The sequence below is a fragment of the Adiantum capillus-veneris genome, chromosome 25 (genome assembly GCF_014529385.1).
Source record: "Adiantum capillus-veneris isolate H3 chromosome 25, ASM1452938v2, whole genome shotgun sequence".
In the NCBI taxonomy this organism is placed as follows: Eukaryota; Viridiplantae; Streptophyta; class Polypodiopsida; order Polypodiales; family Pteridaceae; genus Adiantum; species Adiantum capillus-veneris.
In genome coordinates, this window is record NC_140955.1 from 65,820,291 (window position 1) to 65,837,748 (window position 17,458).

Consider the following 17,458-nt stretch of genomic DNA (forward strand, 5'->3'; position numbering starts at 1 on the left):
ACACATTAGCAGATTTTTGTAAATCGCGGGCAGCTCCCATGTCTACGCAATTTTAGGGTTGTTCTTCTTTAGATTTTAGGCCCCTCGGCCATAATCTGTAAGTTGGTCCGTTTCTTTAGGTTATAGGTGCCTCGGCCATGTCCTTTAAGTTGGTCAAAGTTTAGGGTTCAAAACCCTAACCCCCCTTAGGGTGTTAAACCCTAACCCCCCATACTTAAGATGTTGCCAGGTCACCAACTTGTGCCATATCCCCCTCTTGAAAGAAGAGTAATCATCCGTGTTGAACCTGCAAAACTCAATCCGAGGGTCATCTAGTCATCGCATCCGGCATCATAGCTCTTGATATTCCAGGGTAGCACAGTAGACCACGCCGATCTCTAAAGGGGTGTCTTGATGCACTAAGATTACGTACCCAAGCAATCTTACCCAATTTGGAAGTATTGATACACCAAATTCATATGCTTTACAAATTGTGATGCAACACAGATGATTAGAGATGCAATTACGAGTAATGACCTAAACTCCCCCATGAATACTCCCCCCTAGAACCAAAGTCCGGGCCATGAGGTATTCAGAGGTAAAGATATACAACCAAACGCTTATCAGACTGTAGTCTGCATCGCTCGAAGGTTTCTATTTACAATTGAACGCTCTTTAGACCGCAGTCTGCGTCGTTTAGAGGCCATATACAACTAGATTCTCCCCAGATTGCAGCTTGCGTCATCCAGAGGTTTTCTAAACAACATTGAAACCAACATAAAAACAAAAAACAAGCATACTCAATGGCGCCAAGGCAAGTTCAAAACAGATAAATTCTGGTTTGAACAAATTAGAAACAATTTTCTCAAGCAGAATTCAAAAGTATCTAAATACAAAGCATATTACAATCATTCTGGGTTTGTCTCGGTCAATCAAACTCGAAGCATGACTGGTTTTCCAATCTGACCAAAGTAATGGTTTGGTTCCGGATCTAAATGGTAACATTGTTCTTGTCGTGCCAAGGCATGCCCAAAAGAGCATCACAATGTCCTAACTTCATGATGTGGAAGTCTGCCTTGCATGGTACCCTTGGATGGTGATTGGAAGAGCGGTACAACTTTACTGTCTGTCCTCTGGCTAACTCGACCTCTAGTCCTCTAGCAAACAGATCATGTTCAAAGTCCATCTGTTTGAGGAACTCTGCATGGATTAAATTCTCGGTTGCTCCTTGGTTGAAGAAGATAAGTGCCTCGAAGCCATTGATCTCCCCATATGCTGTGCACAGTTCTTTGGAAGCATTGGGTGGCGGCGAAGGAGGTGGTGGCAAAGGCGATTGCACCGGGTAGAAGTCACATGGGTGCACCATGTTCTTAAAAACTCCTCCCATTGGTATAGAGAACTGTGTAGGTTGTTGCTAATTGGACTATTTTCTTTTTTTTAATGATTATTCTCTTTTTTAGGATATTTTATTGTGTGCACTAAGAACTGTTAAAAAGATTGTAGCTACAAGAACTGCCATCAGGAACGGACAACTCTGATGTGTCATTTGATGGGTGACGGTAAACATCGCGAAGGAGTTTCTGTAAGTTCGGTGGAAACGGCCGGGTTACGAGTGCCTCTGGTGCGTCACATGATGGGTGACGGGTGCATCAGTAAGGGGGCATCCCGTAGGCTAAGGAGGAAATCCGAACTGAGTAAGAAAGTACGCGTAAGAACGCAAGCACAAGAATAAAGATGGCTTCAATGACGCTTTTTACGAAAAGCAGGAACGGTCGCATTGCATCTGTGTCGTGTCTTGCACCCGGGGACGCCTGGAATGTGTCCGTGTAGCATTGTTTTCACTAACTGAGTGAGTTTTTAAAGTTTGAACAGGTTCACACTTTATTTTATAAAGTGACCGGTCACTTTTAAGTGACCGGCCCCTTTATTAATAAAATAAAGCAGGCAAGGCTCTTATAGAAAAAGCCAGCGCTAAAACCAAGGCAGGGGGGTTGAATTACGATCTCTCTCTCTCCTCTCTCTAGAAAACGCGATTTTCTCTCTCCTCTCTCTAGAAAACGCAATTTTCTCTCTCCTCTCTCTAGGAGCGCCAAGCTCTGCTTTTGGACCCCTATTCCTACTGGGTGTCAAACCCTATAAAAGGGTAGCCAGCGTTTCAGTTTGCAGACGCCGGGAGCAGCAAGAAGTACTAGTGCTGGGATTCTGGAGTAGAGCTTGGCGACAGAATGTGCAAGTGTTCGCGTGACGACTGAGTACGGAGATCGATTCTCCGAGCAAGAAGCGACAGGTATAAGGTGTTGATAGGCTTTGAGAATTATTGCTTTGTGTGGTTTGTTTTGCAGGAATCTCCTGTCTTACGGGAAGGCCCTTAACGCGAAGTACGGCTTCACGCCTAAGTCCCTTACGGGAAATTACGGCTTCGCGTCTAAGTCCCTTATGGGAAGGAACGGCCTTGTGCCCAAGCCCCTTACGGGAAAGCACGACCTTCGGGTCTAAGATTACAGAACGGAGGGGTTTCCTCGGGTTCTCGTGCTTGTATAAGAATTCTCCCTGAATAAAAGAATACTCTTAACGGGGGGGGGGGAGGACCAGCCCATCTTCTGGTCCCCAATACTGTGTTGATCTTCTCCCTTCTCTCATGTTTTCAAAGAATTATAATTTTCAGATTTTCTAAGGCTCGTGTATGCTCCCGTTTTGTGACAGTGGTATCAGAGCCCGGACTCCTCTCTTTCTCTGCAAAGAAGGACGATTCCGGGAAGAACGGGAAGAACCATGTTGAGCCAAGGGAGAAGCGTTGAAGAGGAGCTTCAACAAGTGCAAGCTCAGCTTGCGGAGTTGCAACAAATCTTACTGTTGCCGGACGTCCAAAAGCTCTTGGGCGGAATGAAGAAAACGAATGGAACTGATGCGGCCAAGCATCCAGACAACATTGTTGACGTGAGACCACAGGAGGCAAGAGAAGAAGAACGTGCCAGGGTGCACAAAGGATCTTCGGATCGGAATGAACGGCCTACTTCAAGGAAAGGCCAGGAAAAAGCGCTCTCTCTGCTAGACGAGAGCGAGGACATCTCAATCTCATCACCATCTTACTCTCCTGATTATACTTCTACTTCTCGATCATCTCGTCAGAAGAAGGAAGCCGCTACTACCACTACCCTACATCAACCTAAAGATAAGCCTCGATTCAAGAAGCAAGGTCGCAAGTCTCAACATCGCATGAGAGTCTTCAAATTAGGTGACAAGGACATCAAGTTCGAAACCTACAACGGACGGAGAGACATCTCCAAAGCACTGCCCTTCATCAGACAGTTTGAAGTCGCCTTTACCAATGGGCACTTCACAGAAAAATCCAAATTACGCCATGTGGGGATGCACCTCAAGGAAACGGCAAGTAATTGGTGGTTAGCCAAGATTCTGGAAGGTTCTCAGGCCAGAACTTGGGAGAGCTTCAAATCTGAATTTTATGAACAATTTCTTCCGCCTGACTTCGAGCAGGACATACGGAAGGAATGGGACTGGCTTGCCCAGAAGGAACATGAAAGAGTAACGACTTATGTGGACAAGTATTGGTCGGTTCTTCTGAAGGTCACTCCCTTCATGAAGATTGCCGACGAGGAAAAGAAAAGAAAATTCGAAGTAGGTCTCCAACCGCAGCTTCGAAAGAGTATGAAGGTGTATCCGCATGATACTCTTCAAAGGATGATGGAGTCAGCAATCATTGTTGAGGATTTGCACTCAACTGGGACGCCCAGAAAGATGGAGAATAGCACTTACCGTGCAAGGCAAATAGGGGTCTACGATGACCATGGGGGCCAAGGAAGAAAACGTCCTCCATCTAGAGACGATGATCATTCTAAGAAGCCAGAGGGGACTGGCAAGCGAACTAAGTATCTTTCTCCTACTCAACTTCAAACTTTCAGAGAGGAAGGAAGATGCTTCTACTGTGGCGAGAAAGGACATATGAAGCCGGATTGCCCGCTAAAGCAGCAACGGCAAGAACAAGCCTCTACGAGGCAAGAGAAAGCAAGGAAGGCACCCGCACCACCAAGCTCGAACTCAATTCTAGATGTTCAAGGAAACACAGAAACGGAGAAAGGAAAGCGTCAACTTCTGAAGGGCTGGGGGTCTTTGAACAACCAGCGGGTACTGATTCTTTATGATCCAGGATCCACGGATAACTTCATCTCCCTGGATACTGCGGAACGATTGTGCCTCACACCGGCTCAGCTTGGCACACCGGTTACATCCGGATCGGCATTCGAGGGGTTGACAACCAATGCAACTCCCGTGCAAGGACAGCTCAATCTTCGGATTGGTGAGTACAAGGACCGCGAATCATTTTTGATGGCACCTATCGAGGGATGCGATATCATCTTGGGTATGCCATGGCACTTTCACATGACACCTATTCCCGATTATGTGGAAAAGACACTCACTTTTCATCATGGGGGTAAGAAAATAAAGATTCAAGCTGATGCAGGAGATTGGCAGTTCCCAATTGTAAGCCATATCTCCATTAAGAAAGAAATGAAGAAGTGTGTTTCTGCTTACTTGATTTTTGCACGTGAGAAGGATAAAACTAGTAGGGACTCTCTCTCTAGTCTGGAAATTAAGCGTCTTCAATTTATTGAAAAGTACAAGACTGCTTCACAGAAACACTTCCTGATGAACTCCCTCCGGTACGCCCGGAAGATCACCGCATAGATCTCATACCGGGTAGCTCGCCTCCCAATCAACCCCCTTATCGGGTAAGTCTTGCTCAGCAAGAGGAAATTCTGAAGCAAGTCAACGAGCTTCTAGAGAAAGGGTTAGTACGGCCAAGTGCTTCACCCTACTGCTCTCCAGTCCTACTGGTGCAGAAGAAAGATGGCACGTTTCGAATGTGCATAGACTATAGGTCTTTAAACAAGATCACGATCAAGAATCGCTTTCCGATCCCTCGAATTGATGATATACTTGATAAGTTGCAGGGTGCAAGTGTCTTTAGTCGCATAGACTTAAAGAGTGGGTATCATCAGATACGGATCGCCCCTGAGGATGTCCATAAGACTGCTTTCCGCACAACCTTTGGACTATATGAATTTTTGGTAATGCCTTTCGGCTTGACCAATGCTCCTCCGACATTCAATCACATGATGGACCGCATTTTCAGCCCGTATCGAGCTTTTACGGGAGTATTCTTTGATGACATACTCATCTTCTCTAGGTCAGAAGAGGAACATCGGAAGCACTTGGACTTAGTGTTTCAAGAATTGCGAAAGCATGAGTTGCATGTGAATGCAAAGAAGAGCGAGTTCTTTCTCTCAGAGATACACTATCTCGGCCATATAGTCTCTCACAATCAAGTGAGTATGGATCCTGCCAAGATCCTAGTGGTAGAACATTGGCCTATTCCCACTACGGTACATGATGTACGTAGCTTCTTGGGATTATGTTCGTATTATCGAAGGTTTGTCCGAGGATTTGCTCATGTAGCAGGACCCCTTCATGATTTGACAAAGAAGAAGATTCTTTTCAGATGGGGATCGAGACAACAAGGAGCTTTTGATCGGCTCAAGTACTTGCTAAGCCATGGACCTATTTTGATAGTGCCTGACTTAAGGAAACCATTTGAGGTTCACTGCGATGCTTCGGGCGATTGCATCGGAGCAGTGTTAAATCAAGAAGGCCATGCAGTGGCCTACGAAAGCAGACGGCTTAGGGATGCAGAGTTGCATGCATAATCTACGAAAAGGAACTCACGGCTGTGATTCACGCCTTATCCAACTGGAAGCACTATCTTCTAGGAGCGGATTTTGTGATCAAGACTGATCACCAGAGTTTGCGGTATTTTCTTACGCAAAGGAAACTATCTGAGAAGCAGATGAGATGGGCCAACTTTTTGTCTATGTTTCACTTTCAGATCCTTCACACGGCTGGGAGTAAGAATGTGGTCGCGGACGCATTGTCTAGACGGCCAAGGGTGAACGCTATCACCTCGGTGTATCACCAAGAACTAGAAGCACTACCGGATTTGTATCCGAATGACCCAGACTTCTCCACCATTTGGGGAAAGCTACATCGTGGAGAGAATGAGTTTCCCTATTCCATTCGGGATGGTTATCTCTACCACCATCAGGCCATATGTGTGGCGGAACCATTAAGAGAGAAGATCATGGATGAAGCACACGCTTCACCTTATGCGGGTCATCGGGGTATTCTCCCTACGACCTTAGCAATGGAAAGATATTTCTTTTGGCCTAGCCTTAAAGCAGACATTGATAAATATGTCAGGGAATGCTTGGTTTGCCAAAGAGTGAAGTATGATCGGCATAAGACGCCTGGGTTGCTACAACCTTTGCCTGTGCCTAATGAACCTTGGGAAAGTATTGCCATGGACTTCATCATGGACCTCCCTAGAACTCAGACTGGAAATGACGCGATCTGGACCATTGTGGGCAGGTTTAGCAAGCAAGCACACTTTATACATTTCAAGAAAACGATCAAAGCAGATCATATGGCTAGGGTCTTTCTAGCACAACTTTAAGCATCATGGAATGCCTAAGTCTATTGTGAGTGATCGAGATCCTCGCATGACAGGAAATTTTTGGCGTGCCTTGATGGATAATCTTGGTACAAAGCTGAATTTTTCATCTGCCTACCATCCTCAAACGGACGGGCAAAGTGAGAGCCAATTCCACAGTATTGAATATGTTAAAAGCTTATGTGTCAGACCGGCAATCTGACTGGGAGAAATATTTGCCTCTTGTCGAGTATGCGTATAACAATACCATACATTCATCGACGGGGAAAGCACCTTTTGAGATTCTCTATGGTAAGCCTTTGCTTCCACCGATCCTTTTAACTAAGGATAAGATCTTTGTAGCAGATGAATTTGTCCGGGATTTGGACACAGCCTACGGGCAAGTTAGGAGAGCTATTCTACGCTCTCAGGAAAAGCATAAGAAAGCTGCAGACAAGCACAGGAGGAATCTAGACTTAACAGTCGGACAGTTAGTCTTACTCAAGTTTGAGAAGGCAAGACTTAAGAAACAAGCGTCTCATAAGGGGAAGGTGGTAAAACTTTCTACCCGTTATTATGGGCCGTTTAAGATCACTGAGCAAGTAAATGATGTCACCTTCCGATTAGAGCTACCGCCTAATTGGAAGATCCATAATGCTTTTCATGTCAGTTTACTTCGGCCGTATGTGGGACTGCCTCCAAGCCAGCCTAGTGCCGAGGAACCTCCTCAGGTTGAGGAAACAGAGGAAATACTCCAACCAGAGCAGATAGTAAGTCATCAGGAGCGGTCTCTCAAATCCAGAAAGATAACATGGAAGTGTTTGGTTAAGTTTAAGAACTATTCGAATCTAGATGCTCAGTGGCTGACGCAGGAGGAATTACCAGCTTATCCCGAGATACTGGAGGTATAAGTCCAAGCACTACAGTTGAGGTCAACTATTTAGAAGCCAGAGGGATGTTGCTAATTGGACTATTTTCTTTTTTTTAATGATTAATCTCTTTTTTAGGATATTTTATTGTGTGCACTAAGAACTGTTAAAAAGATTGTAGCTACAGGAACGGACAACTCTAATGTGTCATTTGATGCGTGACGGTAAACATCGCGAAGGAGTTTCCATAAGTTCGGTGGAAAGGCTTACGAGTGCCTCTGATGCGTCACATGATGGGTGACGGGTGCATCAGTAAGGGGGCATCCCGTAGGCTAAGGAGGAAATCCGAACTGAGTAAGAAAGTACGTGTAAGAACGCAAGCACAAGAATAAAGATGGGTTCAATGACGCTTTTTACGAAAAGCAGGAACGGTCGCGGGAGGACAGATGTTTTCCTGCGAGGAGTCTGTGTCTGCATTGCATCTGTGTCGTGTCTTGCACCCGGGGACGCCTGGAATGTGTCCGTGTAGCATTTTTTTCACTAACTGAGTGAGTTTTTAAAGTTTGAATAGGTTCACACTTTATTTTGTAAAGTGATCGGTCACTTTTAAGTGACCGGCCCCTTTATTAATAAAATAAAGCAGGCAAGGCTCTTATAGAAAAAGCCAGCGCTAAAACCAAGGCAGGGGGGCTGAATTGCGATCTCTCTCTCCTCTCTCTAGAAAATGCGATTTTCTCTCTCTTCTCTCTAGAAAACGTAATTTTCTCTCTCCTCTCTCTAGGAGCACCAAGCTCTGCTTTTGGACCCCTATTCCTACCGGGTGTCAGACCCTATAAAAGGGTAGCCAGCGTTTCAGTTTGCAGACGCCGGGAGCAGCAGGAAGTACTAGCGCTGGGATTCTGGAGTAGAGCCTGGCGACATAATTTGCAAGTGTTCGCGTGACGACTGAGTACGGAGATCGATTCTCCGAGCAAGAAGCGACAGGTATAAGGTGTTGATACGCTTTGAGAATTATTGCTTTGTGTGGTTTGTTTTGCAGGAATCTCCCGTCTTACGGGAAAGGCCCTTAACGGGAAGTACGGCTTCACGCCTAAGTCCCTTACGAGAAATTACGGCTTCACGCCTAAGTCCCTTACGGGAAGGAATGGCCTTGTGCCCAAGCCCCTTACGGGAAAGCACGACCTTTGGGTCTAAGATTACAGAACGGAGGGGTTATCTCGGGTTCTCGTGCTTGTATACGAATTCTCCCTGAATAAAAGAATACTCTTAACGGGGGGGGGGGGACCAGCCCATCTTCTGGTCCCCAATACTGTGTCGATCTTCTCCCTTCTCTCATGTTTTCAAAGAATTATAATTTTCAGATTTTCTAAGGCTCGTGTACGCTCCCGTTTTGTGACAGTTGTCGAGAAGGAGCCCTTGCTTTTTCTAGTGTTGGAGGAGGAAAAACTTGAGGCAAGAGAGGTGGCAACATGTACTTCAAAAACTGTTGAAACCTCTGTAGAATTGGGAGATTTTGCTCAGGGTGCCTCAAGAGTATATAACCTCTGTAGAATTGGGAGATTTTGCTCAGGGTGCCTCAAGAGTATGTCGCAGAGTTTGTTGAGAAGGAACTACAAATACTCCGTAGAATCTAGAACCGCGATCTTGTCCTTGTTTGTTTGGGATGGGCCAGTGTGCTTTCAGAAAAGCAGACGCCTGAAGCTCTGATACCACTATAGCGGGATGGCACCATGTGCCAAGCGAAAAGAACAGACTTTTAGCACTTCAAAACAACTTGGAGAGAGAGAGAGAGAGAGAGAGAGAGAGAGAGAGAGAGAGAGAGAGAGAGATGATGAAATGAAATGTTATATTAACGTCTTCAAAAGGCCAAAGTGACCTATGAGACCAAAAATTTACAATGCGGTGTCTCTAATACAAAGTCAGATTGACAAAAAATAAATTAAACTAGGATAACAAAATATAAATACTATGGAATCCTAAACTAAGCTGATAGGTGTGAAAGGTGAAAGGCGTGAAATGTGTGAACTAAGCAGTACAATGTGTAGACAATATGGGAGGGAAGTAGAGATCCATCTTCATAGAGATTCATCTTCATCTGCGCTTTGGTAGATGAAAAAGTATGGCTCGAATCCTTTGCTATAGCCTCCTTCCAAATTGTGTAGCTCCTCTTCTCCATCGGGGTCGTCTAGATCTCCCTAGCTCCAATGCTCGGTCTATGAGAACGCCAGTAGTGCGGGCAGACCTCTCCACTGTTGGCTGCTCCTCTGTGTGTTCTTCTGGGTGTACATTATCCAGTGTAAAGAAATCTGTGATCTGTCTCTGGGGTTGTCTCTCTTCAGCTCTCCTCAGTAAATTTTCTCTATGCCTGTGTAACTCGAGTAGATATAGACATCTCTGATCCTCATAACTCATGACCCTAGATAGAGGCCCAAAACCTTCTCTGAATAGACAATGAAAGCGGCCTCGTATCTCATAGTACACTGTGCAATGACATATGTAATGTACCTTTGTCTCTGGCTCTAGATGGCATAAGCGGCATATCGTGTTATCTGTTGGTGTCCCTCTGAATCTGCCAGTCTCAATCTCGAGCTGATTATGAGGACGTGCGTATCTGGCCAATGGCACAACGCAAAACATGAGAAAGATGCGTGTCCATATAGCTAGGTCGAATCACAAACCCATCCCCCGTGAGGTGGAGAAGATGCTCTCTATAGAAAGCCATCTTTGTGCCCAACTCCTATATTGGCTCTATCCATGTCCTCGTGTCCAGCTGGATCAGATCCCGACGAATGAGTCTATTAGTCTCTACCGTGTCAGAGACCTCAAGGGTGCCTGTAGAGAGTATTGAAAAGGAGGCAACCTGTCCATGGTGAAAACATGTGTCTGAAACCATGATGCTATCTGTGCATACCAGCATGATGTATCCCCATCAAGAGCTAATTGTCTTGAGGACTCTAGAGCCACCCTGGCATATTTGTCTCTGGTAGTATCCCATAGACTGTGTACAAAGGAGACTGATCTGGTAAGCGCCTCAATCTCCATAGGGGGGGCAGCTAATTCCGCTCGAATGATATCATGCGGTATGGAAGCCTTGGCTCTAATCAGCCGAGAGATCATAGATACCAGGGGCTTCTCCATACGCCTCCAACCATCCTAGCCTACAGAAGGTCCCCAAACTTGCACCCCATATAACATAGTAGAAGCAACCAAAGTATCAAAGAGCCATAATTTTGTCCTAGGTTCCTGGAACTGAACCTGCGAACACATCCTCTCCATTCCTCCTAGAGCCGCACCAGCTCTAGTTAGTCTAGTCTCTGCTGCTCTTCTCAAAGAAAATCTCGGCCCAGTAAAGACTACCCCCAGGTAAGTGTATGCATCTGTATACTCCACAATCTCCTGACCATATTTGAAAGTAGGTACTGATCTCCTCACCCATAGAGGCGGAGTTGCACTGGCCCCAAAACCCTGGGGCCCCTTTCAGTTTTATACTGCTTCCATTGGTTACAAGCTGCGGGGCTCCTTTGATTTTCTGCAAACTTAGAATCCCAGAAGGAGACCCCCCATGTACATATTTAAAGGCTCTTGGCCCCCCAAAAGCATCTGCTATGAAAAGCTGCATCTCCAAAAGCACTGAAGCGCAAAATCTGGGGCCTAGAGCTAGCAGCACAAAACGCGGCCTTGTCCGTACAACAATGACACGTCAGCAATTTTGTTAAAAATCGTGGGCAGCTGCCACGTCAGCATGCAACGCAATTTTAGGGTTCTTCTTCTTTAGGTTTTAGGTCCCTCGGCCATCCTTTAAGTTGGTCATCGTTTAGTGTTAAAATCCCTAACCCCCCTGTACTTTGGGTGTTGCCATGTCACCAACTTGTGACAATAGCCTCTCAATGTTGCCTTCCACGAATGTAGGAACTGCAATGTCCTCACTTACTTCCAACATCAGGTAAGGCACCGATCATTTGCTCCTGAAAGGCTCCACGAACTTCGCAGCAACATTCAAGTGAACAGTCACCAAACGTGTAGTGCCATAACATCGCCCATAGGAGGGCTTGTCACAGAGAGAAGAGCGCCGAGCTTGAGGCCTTGGTCCACCATGCCCCATGTGACCGCCTTGGTTAATGAGATCAAGTCTTTGCAACATGTGCTCATACAATCTCCTGAAGAGAGCGATAACCCAAAATGCTTGCACTGTAGCTGTAGTGATGTGTCACACAAAGGGGGCAGGGGTCCCCTATTTAGGGGCCCCCTATGCAAGCCTGACTCATAGATTTGACCCCCACAACATTCGAATATGAGGGGCTCCATACAAACATGCCACATGTGCCTAAGTTGCCATGTGGCAACTTCTGCCACATCATCCAAACTAATGCCACATGCATTTGACGGATTAAAGTTGGGCAGGCACAACATGGCTGGACGGGCCTTGTGAAGGCACATCTACCTTATGTATGGCATGGCCTAACCATCAAACAAGTCTCACTCCCTAATCTTCTCTTGGGGGATACCGAACCCACCACCAGACAAGAAGTGAATTTTTAACAATCTCCTTGGGCCAAGGCATAAAAGGTCTAAGGTATGGCATGGCCTAACCATCAAATAATTCTCACTCCCTAATTTTCTCTTGGGAGATACTGGACCCACCACCAGACAAGAAGTGAATTTCTAACAATCTCCTTGGGCCAAGGCATAAAAGGACTTACGAAAACACATGGAGAAGGGGAAATCTAAAGGAGAGTCACATTGAGGTCGTGGAGAGAGGGACTTCTGTGGACTATCTCTAGTGCCTAATTACAGTCTAGGCGATTTCTCCAATGGAAAGCTGCACTATAGAAGGGACCTATGTGAGTGAAATTTCAGATTCTTGCATAGGCTGACTCTCTTATCAGGCTGGGGGTGGCCACTCCTGACCCATTATAGGTGCTCTCTCTCCTTGTGTAAAGGATGATCAGCTGTGTAGCTGCCTGTCTGTTTGTGAGCCCTACTGTGTCTTATCCTGCCCGAGAATGGTTATTGACTGTGGCCCATGTTCTCTTATTGATGCTGCCTTGTGGATCTGGGCTAAGTCTGCCATGGTTGTGATAATTCTTAACAAGATGACCCAAAGCATTGCATTTATAGCTTGTGACCACAATCCTTTGAATAGGAACCACGCGCTTCCATTCAAATGAAATGCTTTTTTGAAATCATATGGAATAACCTTTATGTTTATGAGGGATGGACAACTGTAACTCTATTACATGCCAAAATAGGTTGGAATATACCCTAACCCAATCCATCAAGATAAAATTTTGGTTGGCCAGGGAAAGCTTTAGATTTCAGGTATAATTTAGATTCTAATGCAAAACAGATCTATATTTGAGTGATTCCACCACGCAACTTAGCCGTACCGATGACGAGCCCTCAAAAATATCTACTTATAAAGTTGGTGACTTAGCAGTTTATTGATTTGTATTTGTGTCAATCATAGAATTGGTCCCAAAAGATTGTTCTTGTGTGGCATGTGGAACACTGCGCAAGAAACAACCATGTCTATGAGTTCATATTTGTTCATGTAAAATGGCATGTCTTTTCATTGCAGGCATGAATCTTCAATGCAATGCTTCAAGGGAAGGCATTCCCATTCAAAAGAATGTCTAATAATACAAAATACAAAATCTTAACATTGCAAATCTTTTGCTGTCTATAAGAGTGATGGCAGTAATGCAAAGGGATACTCATGAGGCTTTTCAATTGTCAAAGTTTGTCCATCTTTTTTGAGGTAGTAGCTTTGCAAGTTTAAACATGGAAGATGCAAGTTTTTATTGATGGACCTGAACAATAAAAATGACGCTTGTGCTACAGGCTTACAGATTTTATATGCAATCCGTTGTTAAAAAAAAGCTGCTTCTATTAAATGAATCCAAACTCTTCTATTAAGAGAAACTGCCTCATAGTTGACTAGTTGTTTTTTGCGATTTTAGTATGAAATGTCACTTGATATGCTAAAACCCGTTCTGCTGTCATGATCCACAATGATAAGAATAGGTTTTTTTTCCACCCCTTGCAGCTGCTGGTGCTGGTCTTACAGGGTCCAAAATGGCCAGAAGAACAGGAGGGGTTGAGGAATTTGGATTTGAAGGTCTTGGAGAAAATCATCAACAAGGGGTAAATCTTTTCTTAAGAGTGGCAAGGAACTTCTTTGGTGCCTTCCTTGGATAGGAAAGCTTTCTGTCGATTGTGCATCTGTCTGAGCGACTCAAGCTTGCAGCGTTTGGCAGTAGGCATTGCAGTTTCTGGATTTCTTAACGACCCAGAGGATTTCACAAAACCTTGGAGAGGAAAAGATAATGATCTTGAGATGTGAGTATAAAGTTTCCCTTACACTTTCTTAAAGCAGTGAGAGCAGCTGACAAAGCAAACATAGAATTTGGCTGGTGTCAGTGATTAAAATCATGGCCTTTTTGGTTCTTTCCAAACATGCACTTTCAAATATGCATAGGTGGTTGGGAAACAGAGCCCTCGTGGATTAGTTGTTTAGATGAATGATCCTTTTAAAGATTTTGTCTACTGGAATGCGAAGGACATTTATCAAAATTAATTTGAGTTCTTTGATTGGTGAGGTCCTTGTTTTTTCAATACTCAATGACTTGGGATTTTTCAGGTAGTTAACGTTTGAAATCTTTTGTGGATGTACACGCCAAGTTAGATTTTGGAAACGCAGTGGCTCTTCAAATTCTGTGTTACTGGGAATGTGTCTGAGGTCACTTTTGCTTTGACATTTATCAAAATTAATTTGAGTTCTTTGATTGGTGAGGTCCTTGTTTTTTCAATACTCAATGACTTGGGATTTTCCATGAAGTTAACGGTTGAAATCTATTTTGGATGTACATGTCAAGTTTTGGAAACTTAGTGGCCCTTCAAATTCTGTGTTAGATGGAATTTTTCTGAGGTCACTTTTGCTTTGCTTCATAACCTAATACTGAATATTGGTGGTCATATCAGGTATGCACTCAGGTGGGAAACAAAGACCTTATTGGCTGTAAGCACTGCCATACAAGACTGGCTCACTTCAAGTAACTTCCAAATCTATTCTGTGCTTATGTTCTGGTCTTGTACTAGGAAGAAAGAGTTGAAAGTGCAAGCCTGAGCTATTCCTTGTTTCTTTTCCAAACAAAAATGAGGGTTTTTTTGGTGCTACAGACCCCACATTTTATAAACATTCTTAGTAGCAAGTATTACAAGCAAGGCAGTGACGCTTACAGCTTAATTTGCTGAATAAAATGCGGCCCTTCTGCCTTTTGTGTTCGTGAGCAGCAGGTTACGTCTCAGCCTCTAGCGTTAGCGTCAGCATCAGCCCAAATCCCTGCGCGCGCAAATTCTTCTCTACAAAGCCTTTGGCACATTTAGTCCGTTTCAACATACAACTCTTCTCGCTAAGGTTTTAATTTCCTAATAAGCAGAGGGCTTTACTTGCTTGAAGCACAACCCTTGGTTGAACTTGAAGCAGGCCTACTGCCTGCAGCACAACCTCCTCTCTCTCTCTCTCTCTCTCTCTCTCAGCCCTGTTACACTGCGCAGAACTGCCGTGGACACCTGTGCGCAACACTGCAGCAAGGGTGAACCCCATATGAATGAGTGAACCAGTCAACCTGCGGGTTTCAAGAAGTGGTTTCTCCGTGCGATCGTCACCGACAAGAAACATGCCAAATGCAAAGGATAAACAAACACCCCCATCCAAGATGGATACAAGTACAGGTACAAATACAGGGACAGGTAAAGACACAGGTGCAGGAACCGAGAAATTGGTGCTATGCTCGATGCAAGACATTTGGGGTTTTATCTCATCCTTACAGGAAATGGTGATGAAGCAGGGTGAAGACATCAAAAATCTTGCACTAAAGAACCAGGAATTGGAGCACACAATCCAAATGCAGAATCTACATCAAGATGAGAAAATTCAGGCCCTGCAAGATGCATTAAACAAACAGGTCTCCAATGTGCAAGACGCTCTAGCTACACACGACGAGAAGCTTGCACACATCAGTGATAATGCAACAGGAAATACGACCTCCTAGGCACATGTAGTAAGAAGTACTCCAAATGCCATTCCGCAGACACATGAGACATATGCAAATGTAGATGACACAGAGTATAATGAGCGAGAGAAACGCAGTATGAATATTGTGATCTGAGGCATACCCGAATCTGACAATGAGAAAGTACTCATGTTGAATGCGGAGGTCACGGACCTCCTTGCAAACACATTTGGCATGCATGATGTAGTGGTGTATGGGGCACACCGTGTGGGTAAGCAGAGACCTGAGAACAATTGCGCAATTGTATGCACAATGTTGGATGCACGTAAAAGAGCCATCATACTCGAAAATGCTCGCATTTATCTAAGGGACAGCCCAATTTACATCAGTGAAGACACGACACCCGCGAAACAAAAGGAAAGAAGACAGGCATATGAAGAACGAATGAAAAAGAACACCACCCCCACAGGGGCAACACCACCAGAAGCATGACAGGGGGAAACCCATGGGACCACGGACATACACGTCACAAGTTGGAATTGCCGAGGTTTCCCTTGGCACAAAGGGGAAGGATTGACAGAGGTTTTACCACAAGCAAACATACTTTTTCTACTTGAAACGTGGGAACAGGACACATGTAGACTACCAAGTATTCGAGGATATATTACACTCGGTTTGGTGGCGTGGTACTAAGATGCGCGGGCAAGGGGGTGTTGCTATAATGTACAAGGAGGAAATGCAAAATCAGGTTAAGATATGCAAGATAGATGAACACAAACGATACATATGGGCTGAGATTTGTACATCTGGGAGATCGATGTTCATTGCGGGATGCTACATCCCACATCGGGAATCCCCGTTCTATGATTTGCATAATCTCTCCAAGAATGACCCTTTTGCTGACCTATATACAGATATTGCAACCTACACACCACAGGGGGCAGTGATGATACTCAGGGATCTTAATGCTCGCATAGCCAACATATAGGTTCAATTGGTTGACTACTCAACCCATCCCGCCGACAAAGATGGCGATCTTGTATTAGATGCAATATGGGATAGATGCTCATGCGATCACCTCATGAACGAACAAGGTTCGGCTTTGATATCCATGATGAATTCTATGCAACTTGTAGCCATGAATGGCACCAAGAAAATTGCAAGCTCCGGAACATACACATGCTATACATCAAACCATGGAAGAAGCACTAATGACTATGCGTTAGTTAGCCACAATGCATTGGATTTAATTGGACACTTTAAAATTGGGGCTCGGTCACCGAACTCGGACCATACTCCAATTCATGTATGTCTAGACCTCCCACACATGCCTACACAACGCATCCAAAAGGCGACAAGTTGGGCATATCGAATGCAAGCCACAAAGAAATTTGATTATGCCACTTTTCTGGACAGCCTATTGAGTAGCCAATGCATGTCCCAAAACATTTCAGAAAATTGGGCTACCTTTCGTCAAGCAATAGAAGAGGCTGCAGAGGTCACTATGGGGCGATCTAAAAGAAATCACCAACAAGTGAAAGGTCTCCCTCATAACCCATGGTTTGATGCAGAATGTAAAGCAGCCAAACGCAAGTTAAAGTGCTTCAATAAGTCCACGAAGGAGTGGGAAAGTGCAGCCAAGGAATACAAGATGCTGAAAAGGCAAAAGAGAAGGATGCATGAACTTTTGAAGGAGCAAGAGGTGATCAGATTTAAGAGAGAGCCCAAGAAAGCATGGCGCAACATGAAAGGAAAAAAGGAGGATATAATGGGAAATTTCAGCATGGACGAAATGTATGTATATGCACAAACACTCTATGTTCCCAACGATGCTCAAATAATGATGAATGTTGAAATTCAGGTTGACACTAAGGAACCTATAACTTTTGCAGCGGCTTTGAGAGGTTTGAAAAAACTAGCCACTGGGAAAGCCTCTGACATTTTGCACTTCAACTCCGAAATGCTGAAATGGTCAGGCAATGAAGCCAAGAAATGGATACACTGCATGATGAATCAAGCTATCCACCAAGGCATGCCTGAAGATTGGCAAGAGAATTGGGTCAAAGCTTTGTTTAAAGGCGGAGACCGTAACC

At 44.7% G+C, this 17,458-nt stretch overlaps 1 protein-coding gene across 6 annotated transcripts in view; it reads left to right on the forward strand.

Moving 5' to 3' along the window:
* The window catches only part of LOC147425021 (transmembrane and coiled-coil domain-containing protein STS1-like), a 91,810-nt gene that overhangs the window by 36,001 nt on the left and 38,351 nt on the right, over nt 1-17,458 (forward strand). For all 6 annotated transcript variants that reach the window (XM_086500201.1, XM_086500204.1, XM_086500207.1 and 3 more), the window contains exons 8-10: nt 13,397-13,494; nt 13,598-13,689; nt 14,332-14,402. In XM_086500201.1, the coding sequence (XP_086356327.1) occupies nt 13,397-13,494; nt 13,598-13,689; nt 14,332-14,402 (261 nt within the window). The remainder of the gene's footprint in view (nt 1-13,396; nt 13,495-13,597; nt 13,690-14,331; nt 14,403-17,458) is intronic.